At 38.6% G+C, this 23,242-nt stretch overlaps 1 protein-coding gene across 3 annotated transcripts in view; it reads left to right on the top strand.

The window, feature by feature from the left end:
• unc5a (unc-5 netrin receptor A) overlaps nt 1-23,242 on the top strand; it is a 185,691-nt gene that overhangs the window by 100,681 nt on the left and 61,768 nt on the right. For all 3 annotated transcript variants that reach the window (XM_031897753.1, XM_031897754.1, NM_001100204.2), the window contains 1 exon segment: nt 22,925-23,176. In XM_031897753.1, coding sequence (XP_031753613.1) covers nt 22,925-23,176 — 252 coding nt within the window.

Raw genomic sequence — 23,242 nt, 5'->3', positions numbered from 1 at the left:
CAGATTATGCAGTTGGCCTAAATGAGCACCGAAAAAGCACAACTTGCAAGAAATAATGCTGAAATTAACTGCTATGCTTGCGTAAATAACGCCACTTATCACACATGCTGTCGCATTGCTCTTTAAGAAACATTAAACATCTTTTATAAGCAAGGGAGCGCTGCTAATATATTCCTCCCACCCTTAGTAGGGTTAGTTACAGAGGTAACTTTAGTTACAGAGGTAATTTTAGATTGAGGGGGGTGCATATAATACATCTCAATTGTTGGGGATTTATCTATCATAAGAGGATGGGTTTGATTTATTTATAATAAATTGGCTGCATTCTTTTCAGTCAAAACAGGCGTCTGTAGAAATGTTTTAGAAGGAATGGTAAGGGTTGGGTGATATGGAAAGGGCCATTACTTAAAGGAAAACTATAGGTTAAGTGACCTATTAATCTCGCCAAAATGGAATTTATATCAGTAAATATTGTCCTTTTACTTCCTTTCCCTTGATCCACCATTTAGTGATGGGCTGTGTGCTCCCTCAGAGATCACCTGACAGGAAATAATGTAGCTCTAACTGTAACAGGAAGTAGTGTGGGAATAAAAGACAGAACTCTGTCCATTAATTGGCTGATGGGGCCTAGCATGTATGTGTGCCTTGGCTTGTTTGTGTGCACTGTAAATCCTATGATCCCAGGGGGCGACCCTTAATTCTTAAAATGTCAGTTTTCTATTTAGGATTTCCCAATGGCACATACTACTAAAAAAGTACATTATTATGAAAATGGCTTATTTAGACAAAGCAGGGTTTTACATAGGAGCTTGTTTATGCAATACATTTTTATAGAGACCTACATTGTTTGGGGATATAGTTTTCCTTTAATGCTGCTCATGCCATGTCTCTTTAAACTATTCCAGAGCCACTTCCATATCTTTAATCTAAAATGTCACTGGAATCACTTCTAAGCCACCCATCGGCTGTATACCGTATATACTCGAGTATAAGCCGATCCGAATATAAGCTGAGGTACCTAATTTTACCTAAGAAAACTGGAAAAACTTATTGACTCGAGTATAAGCCTAGGGTGGGAAATGCAGCAGCTACTGCTAAGTTTTAATCATCAAAATAAATACCAATAAAATTACATTAATTGAGGCATCAGTAGGGTATGTTTTTCAATATTTATTTAAAAGAAAAACAGTAAACTAGCTCTGTAAACGCAGAAGAGGGTCAACAAAAACAATATGAGTACTACCCCACGCTTATTGCACATTGGCAAACTGGCAGCAGACCCAGTCCCGGAGGAGATGTAAGGGGAAATAAGTATTGCTAGTGGGAGCCTAGGCCAGGGCACTGGAGGGTCTGGTTGCAGGTGGCCTAATTTGCACACAAAGGACAGAGGGTGCTAGTCTGGAGGGGCCCATGGCTCCCGACTCGAGTATAAGCCGAGGGTGACTTTTTTCAGCACATTTTTGGTGCTGAAAAACTAGGCTTATACTCGAGTATATACAGTATACTTATACTCTCTAAGACAATATACACTGTAGCTATATACAAAAAGGGATTCTTATCATGATTTTTATGGTGTTATTTCTAAATTACACTGTTTCCATAGCAAATAATTCACTTTACCAAATCAAATTTTTTTTTTTTAGCTAATATTGGTGTGTAGGCAGCCATCTCAGTGCATTGTGCCTGAGTCTGAGCTTTCAGAAGGAACCAGCGCTACACATTAGAACTGCTTTCATGTAACTGGAGGAGTCCCAAGCTGGACTTTTTTTACTATTAAGTGCTATTCAGTTGTCTACCACTTTTAGCGATACAGGTGTCAGGGAGCTGCTATCATGTTACCTTCGCATTGTTCTGCTGTTTGGCTGCTGGGGTGGAAAGGGAAGGAGTGATATCAAACTTGCAACGCAGCAGTAAAGTGTGACTGAAGTTTATCAGAGCACAGGTCACATGGCTGTGGCACCCTGGGAAATGAAGATTACAGCTACCCCCATGTGAAATTTTCAAATTAAATATAAAAAAATATTTGTTTGCGCTTAATATAAAAATGAATGCAATGCAATGCAGGATTCTGCAGGAGAAGCTCTATTAACAGATGTGTTTTTTTTAAAAAAAAAACGTTTTCCCATGACAGTATTCCTTTAAAAGTAGATGTTTGAAACTGCTTATAATACACATTATTCTCCAGATGTCTTTATTTTATTCTGTCAGATGATATCTCTTTCCTAATCTTTTCTAAGTCTTCATTGTTCTCCACATATGGCTAATTATATCAATGCGATAGAGTTGCTTATTCCATACAGAATAAACGTTGTCACTATGCACACAATAGCTAATTGATATGCTATTGCCAGTACTAACATTTACAAAGCCTACAGATCATTTTCTAATATAGGTGCAAATTGTCTTCCCATATCAACCAGATTTTTCATTATTATTCTAATTGCAGTAGGCCTGCAGTATCAGAGTTGATGGCTGATTGGTTGCTATGGGTTACTGCTCTATGATTGTAAATGAGTCCTCACATGATGGATTTGTTTGGGGGTTCTACTGGAAATAGAGGAAGCACAGGGGGATTTGAATCCTTGTTCTTCAGAAGATTCTTATATGTTGCCCAGTCTGGAGGTAGCAGAACTGAAACTCTCTCTCTCTTTGTGAACTGGGGTGGTACATTCCTACAGCATGCAGGTCACACAGCTGGGAACTTCCAAGGTGTTGCTATGACTCATTTAGGGGGATCTGAACACCTGAAGGCAAACAAGAAAGGTCAGATAGTGTTGAGGATATTATGTAATATCTTTCTATAGTTTTCTCACTGATATGCTGCTCTGTACACAGAGATAACAGGGTTATACCATGGAGCTTAAAATATATATTTGATGCCTGAGGCATGGGGTGATTAACAGACTTGACTAGTGCTACAAGGATTTGATGGAGTAGTAATTGAAGGAATCTGATTCATTACCCACTTTGACAGAGCCCAGAGATTCTGAGTTCTTATGCCCTACTTCAGCACAGGTCCCAAAGCAGCCCCAGACTCTGCCTGTCAGTCTGGTACTACAGTCCATCCCGTAGGTGAGATTGGGGTAAAGGTTGTGGTGGTCACTGTCACTTTACACAGCAACTGTAACCCTTGTAGATTCAGAGGCAAATGAAATACATTGTCTCAATAGCAGAACCATGTATCTGCTTGTCTTCATACCCATATTCAGCTTTTTTCCCAGAAACCCTTCTTCTTACCCTTTTTCTTTGTTTCCCTGTATAATGCAACCTTGTCTCCACAACCTGCATCTTTACCTCCTTCTCTGGCCTTATTAGTCACACCTCTTTATCCTTAGTGGGTTTTTGCAACCCACATGTCCTTTGCCTCAGTGTTTCATTACAATTAATACTATTCCTTCCCTGCCCTTGGTGCATTCACCTTCAAACAAACCTGCCTGCATTTCACCCACTTACTAAGTTCTCTGTGTATAGATTAACACAACCATAGCTTTCCCACCCGGTGTACATTCTGCCACACCACCCCATGTATATTTCCTCATACTCATTCCCATCCCACTGTACCTATGTACCTTGCTTTCTCAAACTCCTTCTACAGAAATGTTTTAATTTAATTTGAGATTATTCTGGTTTTTGTGTCACTAAGAGTTTTTTTCCTATTAAACCTTCTCTCTGATATTTTTCCTTTTCATTGATTTTCCTGTACCTTTGCCGTGTCAAATGAAATGTAAGCACCATTAGCTCGCTCACACAATCTGTTCCACAGACTCTTCGAGATGCAGACAAAAGATCTTTACTGTCAATGCAGGCGCTGCACAAGGAAAAAGGTGTAAAATGCAAAACCCAATCACAAATAGAGACAGGCTTGTGTGGGCTGATGTATTAAAAAAAGAATCATGCCAATAAAATGAAAAGACAATTTGCAGCTCTTTCCTCATATTCCCATGTTTATGAACTTCTAATTAGCCCCTTTCTAAACACAAATGCAATTTGACATTTTCTGATAAGAAATATTGCCTGCTCCGCTCCCTGCTTGTCTACAGCAATTTAATTGGGCTTACGGGCTAGTGTCCAAAGGGCATTTAGGATAACACTTCAGTCTTAGTTTTGGCTGCTGTAGGGCCTCTCTGTAGATTGGCATAGGCCAGGCTGGCAGACATTCAGGGCTATTTTGTTGGGAATGGCTTCAGTCAAACTGAGCCACAAACAGTCAAACACTTGTCTGACAATCTGCTCATTCAGGGCAGTATGAGCCGGCAGAATGAACTGCCTGTATGTTGCTAAAGGCTGGCAAATGCTGCAGATAATTTGTAGATGGCTAGGTTTAAAAAGTTACAATGACAATTTTGTATTTTTAGGGCCCCAGGAGGCAACAGCCCATAGGAGTCACCATTAAGAGGCTGCTCAAATAAGGTGAAAATAATTGTACCTATTCTTACACAGGGCACATTTCTGAATTGATTAAACACACTTGCTTATAAACTTTGCTGGTTGAATTTTCTCAGCAACATAAATCAGTCCTTGGGAAGATATGCCCAAATCAGTCCAGGATATGGGTTATGGAGCAACAAATCAGACTGAAAGAGAGCTTACCTGCTGTTCTACGTCCGTGTCCTCCCTGTGTTTGAGCAAGCGACTGCTTGATGCCACATCAGTTGACAAACTAATTCCACGCCAATGTTTGCAACCTATTTATTATTGCCCAGGATTACACTTTACAGGGATGAATAAGGAGCAGATGTCTTATTTTCACTTATTGTATAAAACAAGTAATTTTCTGAGTCTGCAAAATAAAAATCAGGGAGAAAAAGAAATATTGCCCTTTAAGGGTTAGGAATGTACCATTAGCCGGCTTGCAAAGTGTCTATAAATAAACCAAATAAGCTAGAAAGATGAAAAAGAAGCGAAAAAAACAGTAGCAGCATAGATTGCTTTGTTAGTTAGATTTATGTCCTAGGCTCCAGCAAAATCTAGGCTCATCTCCTACCTGTTTCTTTGTGATGTGACTCGCCTGCCAGTTCTACTCTGTCTAACACATACTGATTTGTAAGCTGTTCTGATACATTAAAGTGCATTATGTTTATCGCATTCCGTAGAATATGTGCAGTAAAATGTTCTTTTGCCTCACAGTTCACTTAGCTAGATTTATCAAAATGCATTTATCAGTGCATTTAGGGTTGCGTTAGCATTAAAGAGAAAATATACCCTATTTATGTGTAGGGTGATTAATCTTTCATTTATTTTCTCTCCAATAGGCTAATGTATGAGAACAAAGCTCAATGTGTACTCAAAGCATTCCTTCTATATTGTTTTTTTTTGGAGGCAAATAGATAATCTTCTGAAGTCTATGGAGACCATCTAAGTCAGGCGAGCAGCTCTGCAGCTTCAATCTATGCAAACACAAGGTGTCTGAGCCACTATGGTCTCATATTGAAATAAACATTACTGAAAATTAACCTGTGATTACAGGTGTAGATCCTACAATAGCTGCTCTAGTGGAATCAGAATGGGGTAAATGGAGAAACATGTTGCTCACCAACCCTTTGGAGGTTGCTCCCAGTGGCCTTAAAGGAGGTGCTTGTTTTTGAATTCTGGGCTTGGTTCAAGTTTTGTTTGTATAAAAACCAGGTGTATTGTCAAACAGAGCCTTCTATAGGCTGGCAGTCAATATAGGGGCTACCAAATAGTTAATCAAAGCCCTTATTTGGCACCCACAGATACTTTTGAAATGCTTGTGTTGCTCCCCAACTCTTTTTATATTTCAACATGGCTCACGGGTCAAAAAGGCTGGGTATCCCTGCTTTAGGGGAACTGACACGGGACACACTGCCTATAAAATGGTACAAATGTCTACAGAAAAACTACTAGGGCTACCACCACTCCTTTGTTCTCTCTGTATCTTGCTAGAACTGAGACTTCTCTGTTGTGATACCTTTTTGATGACATATGGTCATATACTAAGGGAAAGGACTGCCTGTGGACATATGTACTCTAGGTTAATTATTGCTGCAAGCTTGCCCAATTCTTAATCAAGTCAGTAGCCTATTGATTCTGAAATAATAAAAAATAATTTGTCTCTTCCAAAATCGAGTATTGTGCAGACTCAGAAATCACATAGAGCCTCATATAATGTGATCATTGGTTCTGGGTCAGATAATCATATCAGTAAGATGTGACTGAGCAGCCACAACCTGCACCAATGAACAGGTCTATACATGGATGTCTAGTTTAACATGAAAGAACACTGAGAAACGGGTTTTATGTTGTAGAGCAAATAGATTTAACCTTAAAACCAGTGAGCAAAAGCCAAAGGAATTTAACAAAAAGATTGTGCGCATGCCCCATGAACAATGGCAGATTGTAGATCTGTTACCTTTGTGAAAAGCGGATTTGTAACTTGAGATATACTGTGGCTCTGTAGAAAAGGATTGATGTAACAAAGACTGAATTCAATTGTTATATAAGACACAATAAATTATCTTGGAATTGCATGAAAGGGTGTAATAATACTAAGGCAAGTATGAATGGAGTGCAATTTACTAAATTGCAATCCCCCTCCCTTTTTGTGGATTGAGACATATTAGCAGAGTGTATTATTATAATGGCACATTGTGTCAGAAAAGTTAACAATTGTGACATGTGCATCTCAGTTATGTTAATGTGCTAAATTTCTGCTAAACCTGAGCTTCTATTTCATTAGCATAAAGACACAAGGCATGTATTACAGTGCTGAACAGCCAGCCCTCTTCTATTATATAATGGCATTAAGTTCAATAGCTCCATGAAGTTCTGCTGCATTTTTCCAAATCAAAAAGGAACAAATGAAGGAGGCAGGGACACAAGAAAGGATCAGTATTGACTTACAGTTATAAAGATTACAGGAAATAAACATTTATTTATATTTATATTGATTATAATGCTAAGGTAATATGGAGATTTACTTTTACAATAATCTTCTTCCTGCATCCATAAATACATTCTGGCAATCCCTTCCTTCCATGTTCTGTTTCAGTGGTTTGTACCTACTGCATTTGTGTTTATTGTTTGAGAGCCTTTACAGAAAAATAATAGCTTGACAATTGCTAAAGCTATATAGAGGTTGGAGTTATGAGTGCAAGGTTAAAGGGAAACTGCGGATTAAGTATGTGTTCAAGGGTAAGCATCACCTATAACTATGTTCTGCTCTATGTTGAAGTAATTCTCCCCAAAGAAGAAAACATTTATTTTCCTTGACATACCCCATCCCTGTTAACATAACTAATCCTAAATACATGCCACCGGCTCTCCATGGATCATCTTATAGTCCACTTTGTTCTACAATTATAAACATGAACAGTCAGCTGATGCCATATGTTGAAAAAAAGAGAGAAAGCAGTTAAAAGATGAAAGATATCATTTTGAGGGTGGGCAATGCTCTATGTATGTTGTGATAAATCCAGATTAATTCACTAGTCCATAGACTGTCCTAACTGGTGTTCCTTTGATCTGAAATAATTTCATTTTTTCCCCAGTAAATATATCTCTAAGTTAAGTCAATGTGATAAAAAGGCACCCTGGTAGTTTTATGGTTTCTGTCAGCATAATTCAAAATAAAGTATTTTGCAGTATTGTGTAATTATTTTAGATAGTTAATCTGGTACCCTAGGCCATCCCAGCTCCAATGCTCATGACATGAAAGTGTTCACCCTCCACTCTGTCTTCATGTGTAGTGGGAACCAGTCATAATCAAATATGCATGGCACCTAAGTGTATCATCATGTTTAGGAGTCATACTCACTTACAATTGGCTCCTGCTGCAAGAAAGGGGCCCCGGAAATAAACGAGGCAGGAGTGAGGGCACGAGGCCATGATAAGGCTAGGAAAGGCCTGGGGGGTGATATGTCTTTAAATGAGCAAGGCATTATGGGAATTGTAGTTCCCAAGCTGATTGGCAGAGGCGGAAGGAAGAGGCAAAAAGGGGATGTGCGCAAGGCAAAGGAACCATTTTGAGTTAGCAGCTCCCACCCTCCTTCCCTTAGTTACAAAGGGGGGATAAGGGTAATAGGGAATAGATGCCTAGAAGTGGCTTAGTCGCAGCCGGGATGGATTTAGTTCAAGGTATGGCGGAAGGTTAGACGGAGGCTAGTGAGTACAGCCATAGGTTGGTGGGAAATGGGGCTGTGGTGGCTAGAGAAAGGGGGTTCCTAACCTCAGGAAAATGATTATGGTGGGGGGGCAGAGACAGCTTCCACAAAGCAGCCTTCAGCGGCTTATTGTTACGAGGTTACTAATGAGACTGTGATGTTATGTTATGTGATGTTATTTATTTACAGTAATATGTTATTGTTTAACAAATTTATAAGGTTGTAAATAAACAGGCTGCGGCCTTTTCTATCCACAAGAGGTTGTTATGCGTACGTTTATTGGGGGAGGTGAGGTAAGTGAGAGGGTAAGGGGGGTTAGTTTGGAGGGCTGCAAAATTGACACTGCACTTATCAAGGCAGTGCAGCTGCCAACCATTTTTATTTTTCGGTAGCATAGGAGCTGGGGTGGCCAGAGGCACCAGAAGGGATATCTTTTGTCAGGTAAAAAATAAGGATATTGCTGAGATGACTTTTCATCCCCTTGAAGTAATCCATAGCAACCACTATTTGCTTTTAAACAGCAGATTAGTAAATTCTATCTGCTGAATGGTTGCTATGGGTAATTACACCTGGTCCAATATTTGTAAATGTTGTTGCATTTACTACATATTCATCCATTCAAATAGTGTGGGCTGTGACACCTGTACTTTCTATTTCTTCTCCTCAATCTCTTAACATACAGTATAATGATATATGAATTTATTTTATGACTTTGCAGCTGAGACATTAAAACCATTTGTATAAATGGAAATTATGTTTTCTTCGGTGGAGAAAAGAATAATGAGTAGGCATCTAATGGTCTAGTCATATCCATGTCTAATGGCACCAATATGTTTAATGACTTGGAGCTGGGTGACCGATGTCTGTAAACAAGCAAATAAGCCTTTCCTCTCCCCTCATCATTGTAAAAATGTATCCCAAAATTGCATGTTATGTGGAGATTTAAATTAGCCGAGCCATCTTTATATATATACTGTCTTTATTAATTGGCAATTAGGACCAGGAGGTAGTTGCAGTCATTTTAGCACAAATGTATTAAACACAATTGACAAACCCAGTTCATGTTAATTCCCTATGTAAAGGAAAATAAAGCAAGCTGTTCTCAATTATCCAAACATATTGAGCCACTTTACAATTCTGTTCAGTAAATGACCTTCTAGCTTAAGTTAGCAAATCTGAAATGAATATGAAAGCAAGGTGTTTACCAGCAAGGAAGGTGTGTTTCTAGGAACATCTGTCATACTGCTTTAATGAAAAGGAATCCTCCACATAAATAGAGAATAACAAATCTGATATTTGATAAGTCTTTCCTAGTGAAACAAGGTGCATCCAACATCCCAATATTTAACACTACTTTTTAAAGATATTTCTCCTTCATTTTTGTGCACTTGCTCCTAAGTTCTCATAACATGACATAGTTCCATTTTTTTGCTTTGCCCAACTAACTTTCTTGGTCACTCTGCTAATTATTATCTTTTTAATATCATACATGTTAGGTTACATCAGCCAACCAATAGGCAAAGTTTTGTCTTTTACTCCCACACCTTTTCCTGCATTATTTCCTGTCAGGTGATCTCTGAGGGAGGGAAACAAAATGTTTCAATAGGCCACTTAATATGATATAAATTATCTGTAGATTAAAGGAATAAGGTAATGGGAAAAAGACAACCCATTTGTGCTGTATGCTATATCTGATTGAATACAATTAAAGATTCACTGTGGAATGCACAGCCATCTTTATTTTTAATGCTGGGCGAACTTCACTAAACAGTCTGCCTCCCTCTCTTCCTTCTGACCAGCTGACCGGGTGTCTCCTTGCTGGACAGAGCCACACCGAATGCTCTGTCAAGCTGACTTCTCTACTTTGGAATTAGCTGTGTGTTTCACTGTGGAACATGCATGGCAATCTTTCATTTTTATTCACTTACTTGAGCATTTACTTATGCACTACTTGAGCAAGGTGAGGTTATGCTTTGAGTATAATTGGCAAACTGGCGATTTTCTGCAGTAATCTTCTGGCATGCCTGGGGTTAATGAGTTTATAATCCAGTGATCTTACATGTTTAGCTGTAATATGTTCATAGTCCATTTCTCCAACAATCATTTTGGTAAATCTGGGGTTATTATGCTAAGTATCCAATTTTCTGCAAGGAGCTTACTGGCATGTCTCAGTCTGGTATGTCTGGGGTTAATGTGCTAATTAGCCATTTTCAGCCACAATTTTAAAGGCAAGTCTAGGTTTAATGTGCTCATAATTCATTGTCTGTAGTGATTTTACTGGTATGTCTGGTTAGTTATGCCTAAAGGATGCAGCAAAGAACCTAAAAAGGTTGCGGTAAATGCAGTGCATTTTTTTGGGTCCACTTACCTCACTTTTACCTACTCTTGAGAAAGGGTCAGCGGTGGTTGCAGTGGCATGTGCACTGTATTTTGTGGGCCCCTGAGGTGAGGTTTAATGGTAGACCCCAGGTCCCCAACCCGACACTGAGGGCTAGAGAGACTGGTCAGCTCAGAAAGCACATGGCCTAAGGCCAGACCTCTTTATGTGATGTCATTTTAATAGAATGTAATCCCTTAGCACAGATGTACTGGATATGTGGCCCTCTTTTTTAAAAAAAAGTTGGACAGCACCGGTTTAGTGCAAGGTGGTCTAACAAAAGTTATTTGCCTCTCCAGCTTTTTATTTTTCGACAACTATCAATTTCCTTGCTGTTCCACAGATCCTAACAATCAGGCTGTTGTGTGAATAACACATAAGAGGACTTGAACAGAAACATAAGTAATAACAATAAAACATAGGCTTACAATCTGTCTCCTTGCTGGTTGCTAGTGGTTACGGTCTACAAATATATTTGCCATTCTTGTTAATAGCAGAGTATATATTTGACATAGCATTTTACCCAAAAGGGTCAGTAAACATGATCATTTTAGGTTTTCCTATTTTCCATGAAATGTGTGTCGGCTGTGGGATGATTTCTCCATTGATGGCGAGATGGTTGCAGATGATTTCAGGTTTTCAGAGTTTTATTATTTATGATATTTATAAGCTGGATATCTGTTTACTGCTGTCCACCTTGTGCTGCAAGGAAGACCTTTACTGTACCAAAGTGCACGCTACCCCAGAATTTGTCTGGATGATGCCCAAGCTAAGAGCTGCTGCTCGTACTCCAGAAGCACTGCATAGAATATTTTCAATTCTTTTCTAGAAGAACAAAGAGCTGCATATTGCCGGGCTACCGGTTATTCTCAATGCGGTGCAATGTGCAAAAAAATAGTCCTTTGCACATGTTTTTTTCCATTTTGTGACTTGCCCCTCTTTTCAAACAAACTTCTGTATATCTCCTTCAGACATCCCTTTTCATGAAACCCCTTGCATTCTAACTTACTGTATTGGTATTTGGGATATTATGCTGAATGCTATAATGCTTAACAAAGGCATAAAATGTGATGCAGGATAGCATTCTCTCAGGGTGAAATCACAGAAAAAGGCAACAGCCCCACATCACATTCTTCCATTTTTTGGAATTAGCGTATCTGGTCACACTTTAGCAACTTTTATTGAATTCTGTGCAAGCTTTAAACTGTTCCTTTCTTTCAGATGATTTAAACATTTTCACTGGCCGCTTCCCCATGTCTTTTACTTTGCTGTATTATTAAACCTTATAGCTTTCAATTTGTTTGTCTTGCCTTTGTTTCCCATCACTATATACATGAGTAAATTTCATTTAACAGCAATTTGAAAGCAGCCCATTTCTCTTCTGTGTTTTTTGCTTTGAAGATTACATTTCACTCTACTGAATTTGCTCTACTAATCCTAAAAAGAATTTTAAAAACAAGAGAAAAATATTTATTTGCATCAGGTTTCCACGAATTGTTGGAGAACAAGTAGATTTGCAAGACAATAGATTTTAACTTGAGAATGGCTGGGTTTAATTTCTGGCTAGCTTATCCAGAACATCACTTTATATATCTGAAACCATTCTAAAAAAAACTGTAAACCAGAGATTTTCAGACTATGCGGCTGGAAAGGATCAGGGGCAAAAAAAAAAAAAAGACAGCTTGGGTGAGATTTCCATAAAGGCCTGGAACTACAGTAGTCCAGTAAGTATCGTTATCTTCTGATATAACAGTAATGTTGTGATGTGCTTAGTGGGGGCCCGACCACATAATGCCCTAAAAGGTCTGAAAATATTGTCATCTCTACAGGGAAAGGACTTGCCTACAAAATCATATATAATACAGAATAGGGCTGAAATGCACCAAATTACCAATGCTCCCAATAGATGGCTTTCCATGGAAACACTGCCCAGCTGCATCTTATTGACTGGTATGCAAACTGCCTATACAGATAAATAATATAGCCTTGCTAATTGCTTTTTTGCCTGATTTAGCTATTGATCCACTAGCAGAGGAAGTATTTGTATTTGGGGAGGCTCCCAATAAATGGCTTTCCATAAGAGATTTTAACTATACACTTGGATAGGATTGTTGACCTTATTTTGGGGAGGCTGAAACTTTTTAACCTTTTTTATTTTTTATTCATTTGAATTATGGTGGGGTGGTTACAAGGTGCAAAAATGGTCGACGTTTTGCATCATATGGTTAATATGTCTAGTGCACTAGTTTTTACCACATTTTCAGGACAGCACTATGCAAAGCATCTACAGAGCCACAAAAAGCCACAAAATGTGGCTCTCAAACTGCAATAAAAATGCACAATACACAGTGGAGGCTTTATTTGGTTTCAGTTTCAAACTGGATACAAAATATGGTCTATACAACAAAGCTTGTTAAATATGTAAATATCCACTCTTGATCACCATATTAGCAGATCTTTGCCCAGTTTGTCAGCCCTGATTATGAGCCAATTTTTTTCCCTCTGTGCAATAATGACATCATAATCTTCAGCAACTTGCTCCTAAAGAATTGGTAGCAGGTGTCATTTTCGAAGCCAATGCGTTGCCTGTCGGACATTGATGGATTTTAATCAGAAAATTTGCATTGAAGCATACACACTACTATTAACACATGTGCACACCTACTACATTTTAATGTATCAGCCACAACTGTGAATCAGGCCCTTGATGCTGGAATTGTGAGAAAAAGAACACTAAATAAGTGAGGAAAGAAGCATGGCAATTGTGTCTAAAATTCCAAAGGCACAACAAAAACTCAAACCAAAGCACCCTGTACTACAACAACTGATGTGACCTGTGTGTATATGCTTGTACCAGCTCTTCTTAGATGGTAGTTGCATGAAAAAGCAAAGAGCTATGTTTTTAGGCAACTTTCACCTGACAAGCACTGTCACAAATTCTTGCAAAAGATCCACATGCATGTAAAGCAAACCCATGTGGTGCACTCGCAGGTCCAGGAAAGTACTATTACCATCAAGAGGGAGAATTGGGGGGTAATTTGAAACAGAAAAACCTTTTAATTTGCCCTATGTGCCAGTGCACTAAAGTTTATGGTACTGTCACCCAAGCTCAAACAATCATTTTTGAATAGAAATTCACCTGTCATGGCATCATGTGCATCACACAGGATACTTTTTATTCAGTAACATTTCAATTGGTGAAAGGCAGACAGTGGTGATTTGATTGCTGGGTGGCAGCAGCAGTCAGAACTTTCTAAATGCCATTAGCATTAGGAATAATGTTGTTGGCATTCCCTAGCAGCAAAATAGTATGCAGGACTGGAGTGAGCTACATGCACACATCATACCTCACTATGTAGTTGTTTCCTTTGTTTATTGGTCAAAGAACAATATGCTCCTTGTCCTAATCAAATAGCATAAAGGAACATGCACACAAAGTAGTCTAATATGAACAAGAAATATCAGAAATGTACCAGGAGTGTACATGTATGTTAGGCTGGAGGGGGGCACAACAATGGTTCTGTAGTCTTTCTGTTGGAGCAGAATGTAGTCCTTGTATAAATGTTGTAGGGGCTTGAAGGTGGCAACCTTAACTGGATGCCTGTGTTCTACCTTTACAAGATGCCATCGTACCAGACAGGTTTCTCATTGCATGCTTGTATGGGAATAAGGGATGGGTAAATGGAAAACAAGCAGGAACTGTGCAGTTCATATGCATTTCTCATTGTTGCCATCCCATTGAAAGGGTTGTTGAGATCACATTAATATATTTGTTTGCTGAGATCACTTCAGATTAAATTATTTTTCTTGTCTGAAGCTTGCAAAATATCTAGATGTCTGTAAGTGCAGCTATAGAAATCCCTGAGTTCTGTACTTTTCGACTATTTCATAGTTAAAGGAAAACTATACTCCCAAACAATGTAGGTCTCCATAAAACTATATTGCATAAACAAGCTTATATGTAAAACCCTGCGTCATCTAAATAAACCATTTTCATAAAAATTTTTAGTAGTATGTGCTATTGGGTACTCCTAAATAGAAAATTGCAATTTTAAGAATTAAGGGCCACCTCCTGGGATCATAGGATTCACAGTGCACACAAACAAGCCAAGGCACACATACATGCTAGGCCACATCAGCCAATCAGTGGATTTAGTTCTGCCTTTTGCTTCCACATTACTTCCTGTTACAGTTAGAGCTGCATTATTTCTGCTCATGTGATCTGAGGGAGTACACAGCCCATCACTAAATGGTGGATCAAGGGAAAGAATGTAAAAGGACAATATTTACTGAGATATATATTCCAGTTTGGTGAAGTTCGAATAGTTTATATTATGTTAAGTAACCTATCTGTTGGTTAAGTATTCATTCTAGGGGTATAGTTTTCCTTTAAAGTCCTTGAATACTACATCTTTGCTGCCTTTTCTTATGACAGTGACATGTATTTTATTTAGTTTTGGTTATTGTTCATATCCAAATCCTTATCGTTAGTTTCATATAAAAAGATGGCACCTTAAAAGGCTCATTTACAGACCCGCGTACAAGACTGGCTTTTATCTAGTCATAGGCTTTACATATAATGTGTGGAAACCACTGTGGGCCTTTATATCAGAATTTATTGGTGAAACCTTTTAATAAGCCTTCTCCATCTCTTGGCACGATATCGTTGTCTATTTATTGCCTTGCTACAGACTTCCTTTACCTACATGTCTTTGTTAAGCTTTGTGTTCTAATTCTAAAGGACAGACGTATTCCCTCCTAATGGAACTGGTTTGCCGGCTGCGTGAATTACTGCAGCTTGTGTTATCATTTTTTCTGAAAGGAATCCCTGAAATCTTCTGAAATGTTTAAAGCTGCTTATATTTTAATATTTCAGCTACTCAACCGAAATGTGCGAGTGTGATTATGTATATATGACAGATATGGGATCTATTGCCCGGAAGCAAGTTATCCTGAATGCTCCAATGCATTTTTCCATAGTGCAGTATTAAAATAAAAGTTCTTTATATTTGACTAATTTACTTGTCGACATAATAAAACACTATTTTATGCTGGGTGTTAATGTGTTAGAACAACTTACAGCAACACCTGGCACAGCAGCAAAGCTTTATCTATAGCCCCTGTCTGCTTTACAATGTGTATTTTCAGGTTTGCCAACATCACAGGTTTAACTCCCTTCATCATACAGGGATTTACATTGTGAATTGTGCTCAGCTAAGGATGGTTAAATATCTTGACCATTTGCAGTACACAGAACATATTTGTTTTGTTTATAGAGTATTGGCATGCGTTTAACCCAGGATCAGTAGCTAAGGTTGGACTTGGCTGGCGTGACACCAGGAAACAACCCGGTGGTGCCCAGCCCTAATGGGCCCTGCTGACCTGAACCTAATCCCTCCCGGCCAAGGGGCTCCCCCACTGACCTCAAGCCTAGTTATCAATGAGATATGTGCGCTTGGGAGAAGAGTAGGAAGATGTGCGGGTGGCTATGGTCACTGGGGGGGGAGAGCAGGGGCCCCCTGGGGTGGCAGTCCTGATTGGCCCCACACACCCCAGTCTGACCCTGTCAGTAGGAACCAAAAAAGCAAAATCCAGAGAGCCTGGCTGCAGAGAAAATAGAACTGGTGAATCCTATATGTATGTATATGAATGTATTTGTGTATGTATAGATAGATAGATAGAGATGTGTGTATATTTGCATATGTAAGTATATATATATATCAAACTCAACAGTAGAAAGCACTCACAGCTATAGCGTCAATCAAGTCAGTGATTTATTTCAGCATACCATCTACGTGTTTTGATCACCACAGGATCGTCATCAGGATGATAGACAGGAAGTGAAGTGTCAGGTTAAAAACCAGCACTATTCAATCAGTGTTTATACAACATTAACCCATTCAATAACATGTGCAAAGTGTAATCAAATACCAGGCACTTAAAAATCCCCATATGATCAAAAATAAAATAATTATCAAACATCTAGACTCATAATAATACATAAACTAGGACATATCCCATATATATCAATGTAATAAGCCACATGGCAAAGCTCATAGTGAAATATAATTTTAAAACACATATAAGTCAATCTATCAGGACACATGACAAAGTCACATGTCATGTCTAAAGATTGAGTTTATAAATATCACCATTAACTTCTAAACTCATGATAATACATAAACTAAGACATATCCCATATATATCAATGTAGTAAGCCACATGGCAAAACTCAGTGAAATATAATTTTAAAACACATATGAGTCAATCTATTGCATGTCACATGTCATGTCTAAAAATTAAGATTATAAATATCACCATTAACTTTAATACTCATAAACATTAACTATTACATACTAATAGGGAAAAAAAGTTACCCACCCAAAATTATAGTGTGATAGAAACTAACATGTTGTAAAAAATAATTTCAATTTCATAGTGAGATTTAGAAAATGTGAACAGATAAATGGACAAAAATTGTCCAATACTAATAAAGATACATAAAACACTTGAGAAACTTGAGAAAAAACACCCCTTAGACATTAACGCATTTGGAGTGAGAAAAAAAAGTTGTGCGGTAGCATTCCTCAAATTTTTTTCCCATTTCAAAATTTTTTCAGACGTTTCATGAATTTGCTGGCAAAGAAAAAGGGACAGATTCGCTCATGACTAGTGTGTAATGTATACGTGTATTTAGAGCAAGGGGAATTGCCATGAGTAACATACAATTAATAAAACGATTGTTTTTATTTCTATGTTTTTTTTATCTTTTTGTTAGTTACTTTATGTTATATGAATACATACTAAACAAATTTGTGTTGATAAGTGAATGAAAGCCAGCAAATGTACATTTCACTTCGTTAGGAACAGAAGATTTATCTGTATCAAAGAATCAGCTGCTGAGCTGTGTATAAAATATTAACATTATATTGATTTGGGTTGGCAGCCAGATTATAATCACATGCTGCACAATGCTATGTATAGATAAAGGTCTATATGTACTTAAAAGACTCATTACATAGCGCAGGATCCCACACCAACCGTACTGCAGAAACTCATAACAATCTATCAGATATTTGCTTTTCATATTTGAAGTCATGTAGACCAAATTATACTAATTGCTGGTTGGTTGCTATGGGTTTCTAGACTGGGATACATTATCTCAATGTTAGTGCAGAAATTACTTTCCAGCTATTAAGGTGGCCATACATGCACCAATATTATTGATAATCGCTACGTGTATGGTGGAATATTGGTCATCTCATCGATCAGGCAGGACTGAAAAGTTTGATCGGCACCTTTGTAAGTGCCCAAACATTGTAACGTTAATGTGAATCATCAGGTAGGGGGAAAGAGTTTCCTTGCTTCTGCCTGCATATCTGAGGATTCAATTCTTAATGTTAGTGGATGAATAGTCTTTCCTACATCTAATGGCAATGGGAAAGATTGTAATTGTAGCGTGTATGGCCACCTTTACTGACTCTAGGCCTGGATTAATTGCACCTCCACCTCATCTTTTATGAAGATGTTTTTTTTAGATAAACCAGGGTTTTACAAATGGGCTGTTTTATGCAATATATTTTATAGAGACCTACATGCCAAAGACAATCATTATTTATTGATCTGGTCAGGGGCTGTGTGTTGGCCTCTGTGTACTTGATTTGCCAGGGTCTATTTTGAATCTCTGTCCAGTCCTTTAACAGAGCACCCGAAAGCGTGCAGTATATTTGTGGGTTATTATATATACATGTAATCTAAATTTTAGTCAATTTTTGTTAGTTCAATTTAATAAGGCCCAGTTTGGATAACAGTCTATGTAGCTTTCAAAAAATGGCTTGAGTTTATGAAGGACCCAGCTTTGGTAACAATTTGATTGCTTTCCCATAATCCTCCTGGAAGAAACATATTAAAATGACACACAGTTGTATTTTATCATCCCTATATGCTGTCATGGATAGATCCTTCCATTTGAATTGATAAAAAAGTTCAAAATGACATCAAAACCAGATGGTCCAAATCTAAATGATTTTCTGCTCCATAAAATCAAACCAAGAAAATATCATTATAAGTGCATGTGAAATTCAGTTCTAGGATATATATTTCCCAGACATATCACCATATGAATTGGGAGCAGCCCTCCCACAATAGCAGGGACGATAAATATGGAAGATTATGACTTACTTCAGTGCTATTTTATTTGCATTTAGGCGTACCCAGGTATTCACTGCCTCACACTCCACAAAAGGCCGCCAACAAATCTGTAGCAAAATGTTCTCCCTCTGCTTGAATAACAAATATACTCATCGTATTGAATCACATTCTTTTTCCGGTAAATTTACATTGTATAGTTAAAGCTTAATGAGCAGCCCCCATTGTGCCTAATTTCACTAACTTTAACATATTACAAAAGGCTTGAAAGATGTTTTCAAGATAAAAGTACTTTACCACCCCCCTTTGAAAAAAGAATGTGATGCTCAGATCAGTAAATAACCATTGCATGAAATAGAAGCATTTGGTTGTGTTCCAAAACAGCTAAAACCACCCTGCTTAGACCTGTGAACTCACTACTTTAATGACACTATAGAGCATCCATTTGAAAAGTGTTCAAAAGCCGGTGAATTGACAAGCAGCTACGTCCAGAAGATTATAGCACCGAAATGAAAGAAATGAATCACTTGAGAAATCACAGGAGAAAATGTGTGTTTCACTGAGGAGCTGGGAGGGAGGACAGTAACTCATCAAGAATGGGAGTATAGTTTATAAAACATCGGTGGCACGGTACATCCTACAGCCACAACAGATAAACACAGGAGGCGCTTAAGCATAGAGTGGCATCCAATCAATGATAAGCCCACTTTTAGGGGCCCCTGCACTGTGGTGATCAGTCCATTTATATTGCTTCTTGTATAAATAGCTATCCAGTGCGTTTAGCATCGGCCTTCTAGTGGGGCAAATTGTTCCTGCTGAGAAGCCAATTGAAATCTAAAATGATAGAAATCACACTGAATACAGATAAGAAGTTCATAAATCAAATTTTTCTTTTTCTGATTGACAAATGGACAGCTTGTGGCAGGTTAACAAATGAATTCAGGTTTTTATAACTGCAAGTATAGTGTAGAAAGTGCAATCTCAGAAGTATTTTGCTATGGTTTTTGTTTTACTCAGAATGCAGCTCTATTTTCCTTCATTCCAGCATGATAGTGGCTGCAAGGAGGAGATGGAGTTGGTGCAATTGCTTTGATGCAAAATAGCTACAACGGTGCTGAGTATCTTTTAAGCCTAGATGGCATTGCTTTACATCAACCTTCAAACTTGTATATGATTAGAGTTGCCACTCGGCTGCTATTTTACTGACCTAGCTGGTAAAATACCAGCCAAGGTAAGTTATCAGCAATGTAAATTTGTAACAACTAGTCCTCCATCCCTAGCCCACCTTTAATCTGCCTCCTGCATGCCTCACATCCCTTCTCCTGGCTCCACCAGCCCCCCCCACCCAGTCCTATTTACTATTAATATTCATTAAAAGTTACCTATAGGTCAAGTTTTTTGCTTTTGTAAGTAATTGTTACTAGAAGTTCCTAAACCTGAATGTTTTGCCAACCTGACAGCCTGGCAGCCTACACATAGAGAACATGAGGGATTTGATAAAGTAAAAGCATTGGGTAAATACTGTTATGGCAAAATTATGATTAGAATTATGAAAGAAAATGTTATGCCATCAATTTGCGCAATGACTGGGGTTGAGTTCACAAATGAACCCTTCTAAACACCATTTTGACATTGTCCTCTTAAATACCAGCATATTTCTGTAAGAAGCAGCTCATAACTATTATGTGCAAACTGATGCCAAACTGTTTAGGAGACAAGTATACAAATCCTCCTTTCTTCAAACTTCTTCCAGCCGCCACTGAGTTTGTCTCTGCTAAACTGGATTAAATGGAACAACGCATTGGAAAATGTAAGCTACTGGGGGGTCAACCACACTTCATGTGCAGACTCAAATTCAGCACTATAAACAACCTTTTCCTTTGACTTCCAAAGTCAAAGACAAAACTTTGTGGTTATATTCAAACCACATCAAATTAAACAGAACTCAGCAACAAAGATGAACCTACTCACACAATGAACAAATCTGCCCTAAAAATATGGCCATTCATATAATGTTCTTAATCATTGTAATTTAAAATAAAAAATTAATTTGCAGCAAAAGTGACCACATTTCCATCATAGAAACTAGAAATGATAACTATATAATATATTATATTAATAAAGCAAATCAACTAAGCATCTTGATCAACAGCAATGGAGAACAACAAAGAAATTAATTGTGCTTATTCCCTACATGAGTTTATTGATTTCAAATTTTTGAGCATTTGCTTTTAGTTCAGCTAATATTGCAGAATGCTGTGACTTACTATGGTATAAAGTGCTTTCTCTGTACATCACAAGTGTTATGGTAATACAGACCGAAGTGGTGAAGGGTGAAGGATGATTCCTATAGGCTTACCATCTAACGGAAGAGAAGCCATCATTAGCTCATTGCAGGAATTATGGGAGTGGCGGTGTATTTATTTGCTTTGGAATATAAATTTGGAATGAGCAGGACCTTTGTAAGGATATTAGTGTTTATACTATGACAAGGGCAGTGTTAAGCCCTGCAGAAGAAGAATACTCAGAGGCATCACCCCTTGATAGACCTTGGACCTCTCTTGTCTTTTACCACCTTTACCAGAGACACATTAATGACATCCAGATCTTGAGATTATATAGGCCACAGTTTAAATTACAATTCAAAATCCTGACAGTTATAACATAATTTACTAACAACATTTTTTTTTAATTAAATGTGAAGAAAACCCCTTTTTAAGGAATGCTTGCATACCAGCCTCCCAACCACTAGGCAACCAACTGAGAGCCACACTTGCTTTTGTTTTCTAACTTGTAGGTGACCATTCAAATCTAATTGGTGATTGGTTGCTATTGGCAACATCACCGATGATGTTATCTTACACATTATAATACAAATGCCCCCTAGTCACCTAGACCAGTGCTGTCCAACTGGCGGCCCTCGACCCCCCTCTGTGTGGCTCCCCACCTGTCTGGCTACTTTGATGGCTTAATTTTGTGTTAGCTTTAAATGGTATTAGTACTGAGCTTAACTGGCCCCCTGCATGGTTCTCACCTCAGATTCAGCAGGGATTACCCTCTGTATTGTTTAAAAATGTAATCTCCTGTGTTGTTCACACCTTTTAATCTCTGCATTGTTCACCCCCTGCAGTGTTCACACCTCAGGCTCAGGCTGTAATCACCCACATTGTTCCCCTGTTCACACCTCAGACATTGTAGATACTACCTGGACTATGCTGTCTGTGTATAGGCAGCATAGGGTAGGCAGAATATGGCACATAGGCAGCATAGGGCAGGGAGGGTATGGCACAAACAGGCAGGGCAGGCAGAGGATGGCACCCACAGGCAGCATAGGGCAGGCAGAGTGCTGCCTGTGTGTGCCATACTCTGAGTATCCTATGCTGCCTGTGGGAGGTGAACCTGGCAAAGGTTTGTTCTGGGAGTTTGTTAGCAGTTGGAAATAGCCATTAAATGGTCCCTAAGGTGTGTAATTATATGCTGGGGGCTGCTGTGCTATCCACAGGGGAGGAGGAGGCATATGGATTTAAGGGTGTGTGTCTTAATATGACATAATATAATTCTTTAACATATGAATGATGGTTGATATCCCTGCAGCAACCATTGTGATAAAATGGGTGTGGTTTGAAGTGGGTGTGGTTTAAAATGGGGGAATGGCCAAAACTGGCTTCCATTAGTGGCCTTCCACCATGTATGCAAGAGAAATTCCGGCACCGCAGAAGTTGGACAGCACTGACCTAGACTATATGCCCCCGCACCCTTCTGACATCTCCCACACCCTTCCTAACCCTGTCACCAGCCTCATTCCTGTATGCTGTGCTGCCTACCCAGAGTCAAATATATCAATGGAGCCCTTGGGCAGGTGTGTTGCCATAAAACACCCTGGTCTTTAAAAGAAAGCTTTATGTTTCTTTAACACTTATTTTAACACTTACTATACCTTCAATTAAAGATCATATTACATTGAGAGGAAAGGAAGAGTTAATAAAGTTAAGAACCTTTTCAGATCACTGGTCTGTGGAAATGTAACATGAATATACGTTAATTTAATGTCCATTGTTGTGCCTTTTAATGCAACATTTGTCATTGCTTAAAAACATAAAAATCAATAGTAAGACTTATACGGGTGAAACAAAATGCCTGAGGCTTGTAGGATTGATGGGGAGAGCTCAGACGACACGTGAAGCAGGCCAGACACACATTCTGAAATGGCAGCAAGTGTTCTAATCTCTACAGTCTACAGAGTATTCATTATATCTCTCTATATATCCTCTCATTTCAGGATGCCAGCAGAGTGCGGGGCCAGTGAACCCCTTCCCAATGCCAATGCCCGGCTCGGCAAGCATGGGAGGTCAAGGAGGAGAACTACTGCCACACTTTCTTATAGAGCCTGAGAGTGTCTACATTGTGAAGAACAAGCCAGTGACTCTGAACTGTAAAGCAACACCAGCCACCCAGATCTACTTCAAGTGCAATGGGGAGTGGGTGCACCAGACTGACCATGTCATCCAGCACAGCGCAGACCGCAGCACTGGTATAGTTCAGGCATCTTTTTTTTTTATTATTAGAAAAGTCAGAGAAAATCATGTGGGTCCCAAGC

This window comes from Xenopus tropicalis, chromosome 3 (assembly GCF_000004195.4).
Source record: "Xenopus tropicalis strain Nigerian chromosome 3, UCB_Xtro_10.0, whole genome shotgun sequence".
In the NCBI taxonomy this organism is placed as follows: domain Eukaryota; kingdom Metazoa; phylum Chordata; class Amphibia; order Anura; family Pipidae; genus Xenopus; species Xenopus tropicalis.
Note: the sequence above shows the minus strand (reverse complement) of the source record. Positions and strands in the feature narration are given on the sequence as shown.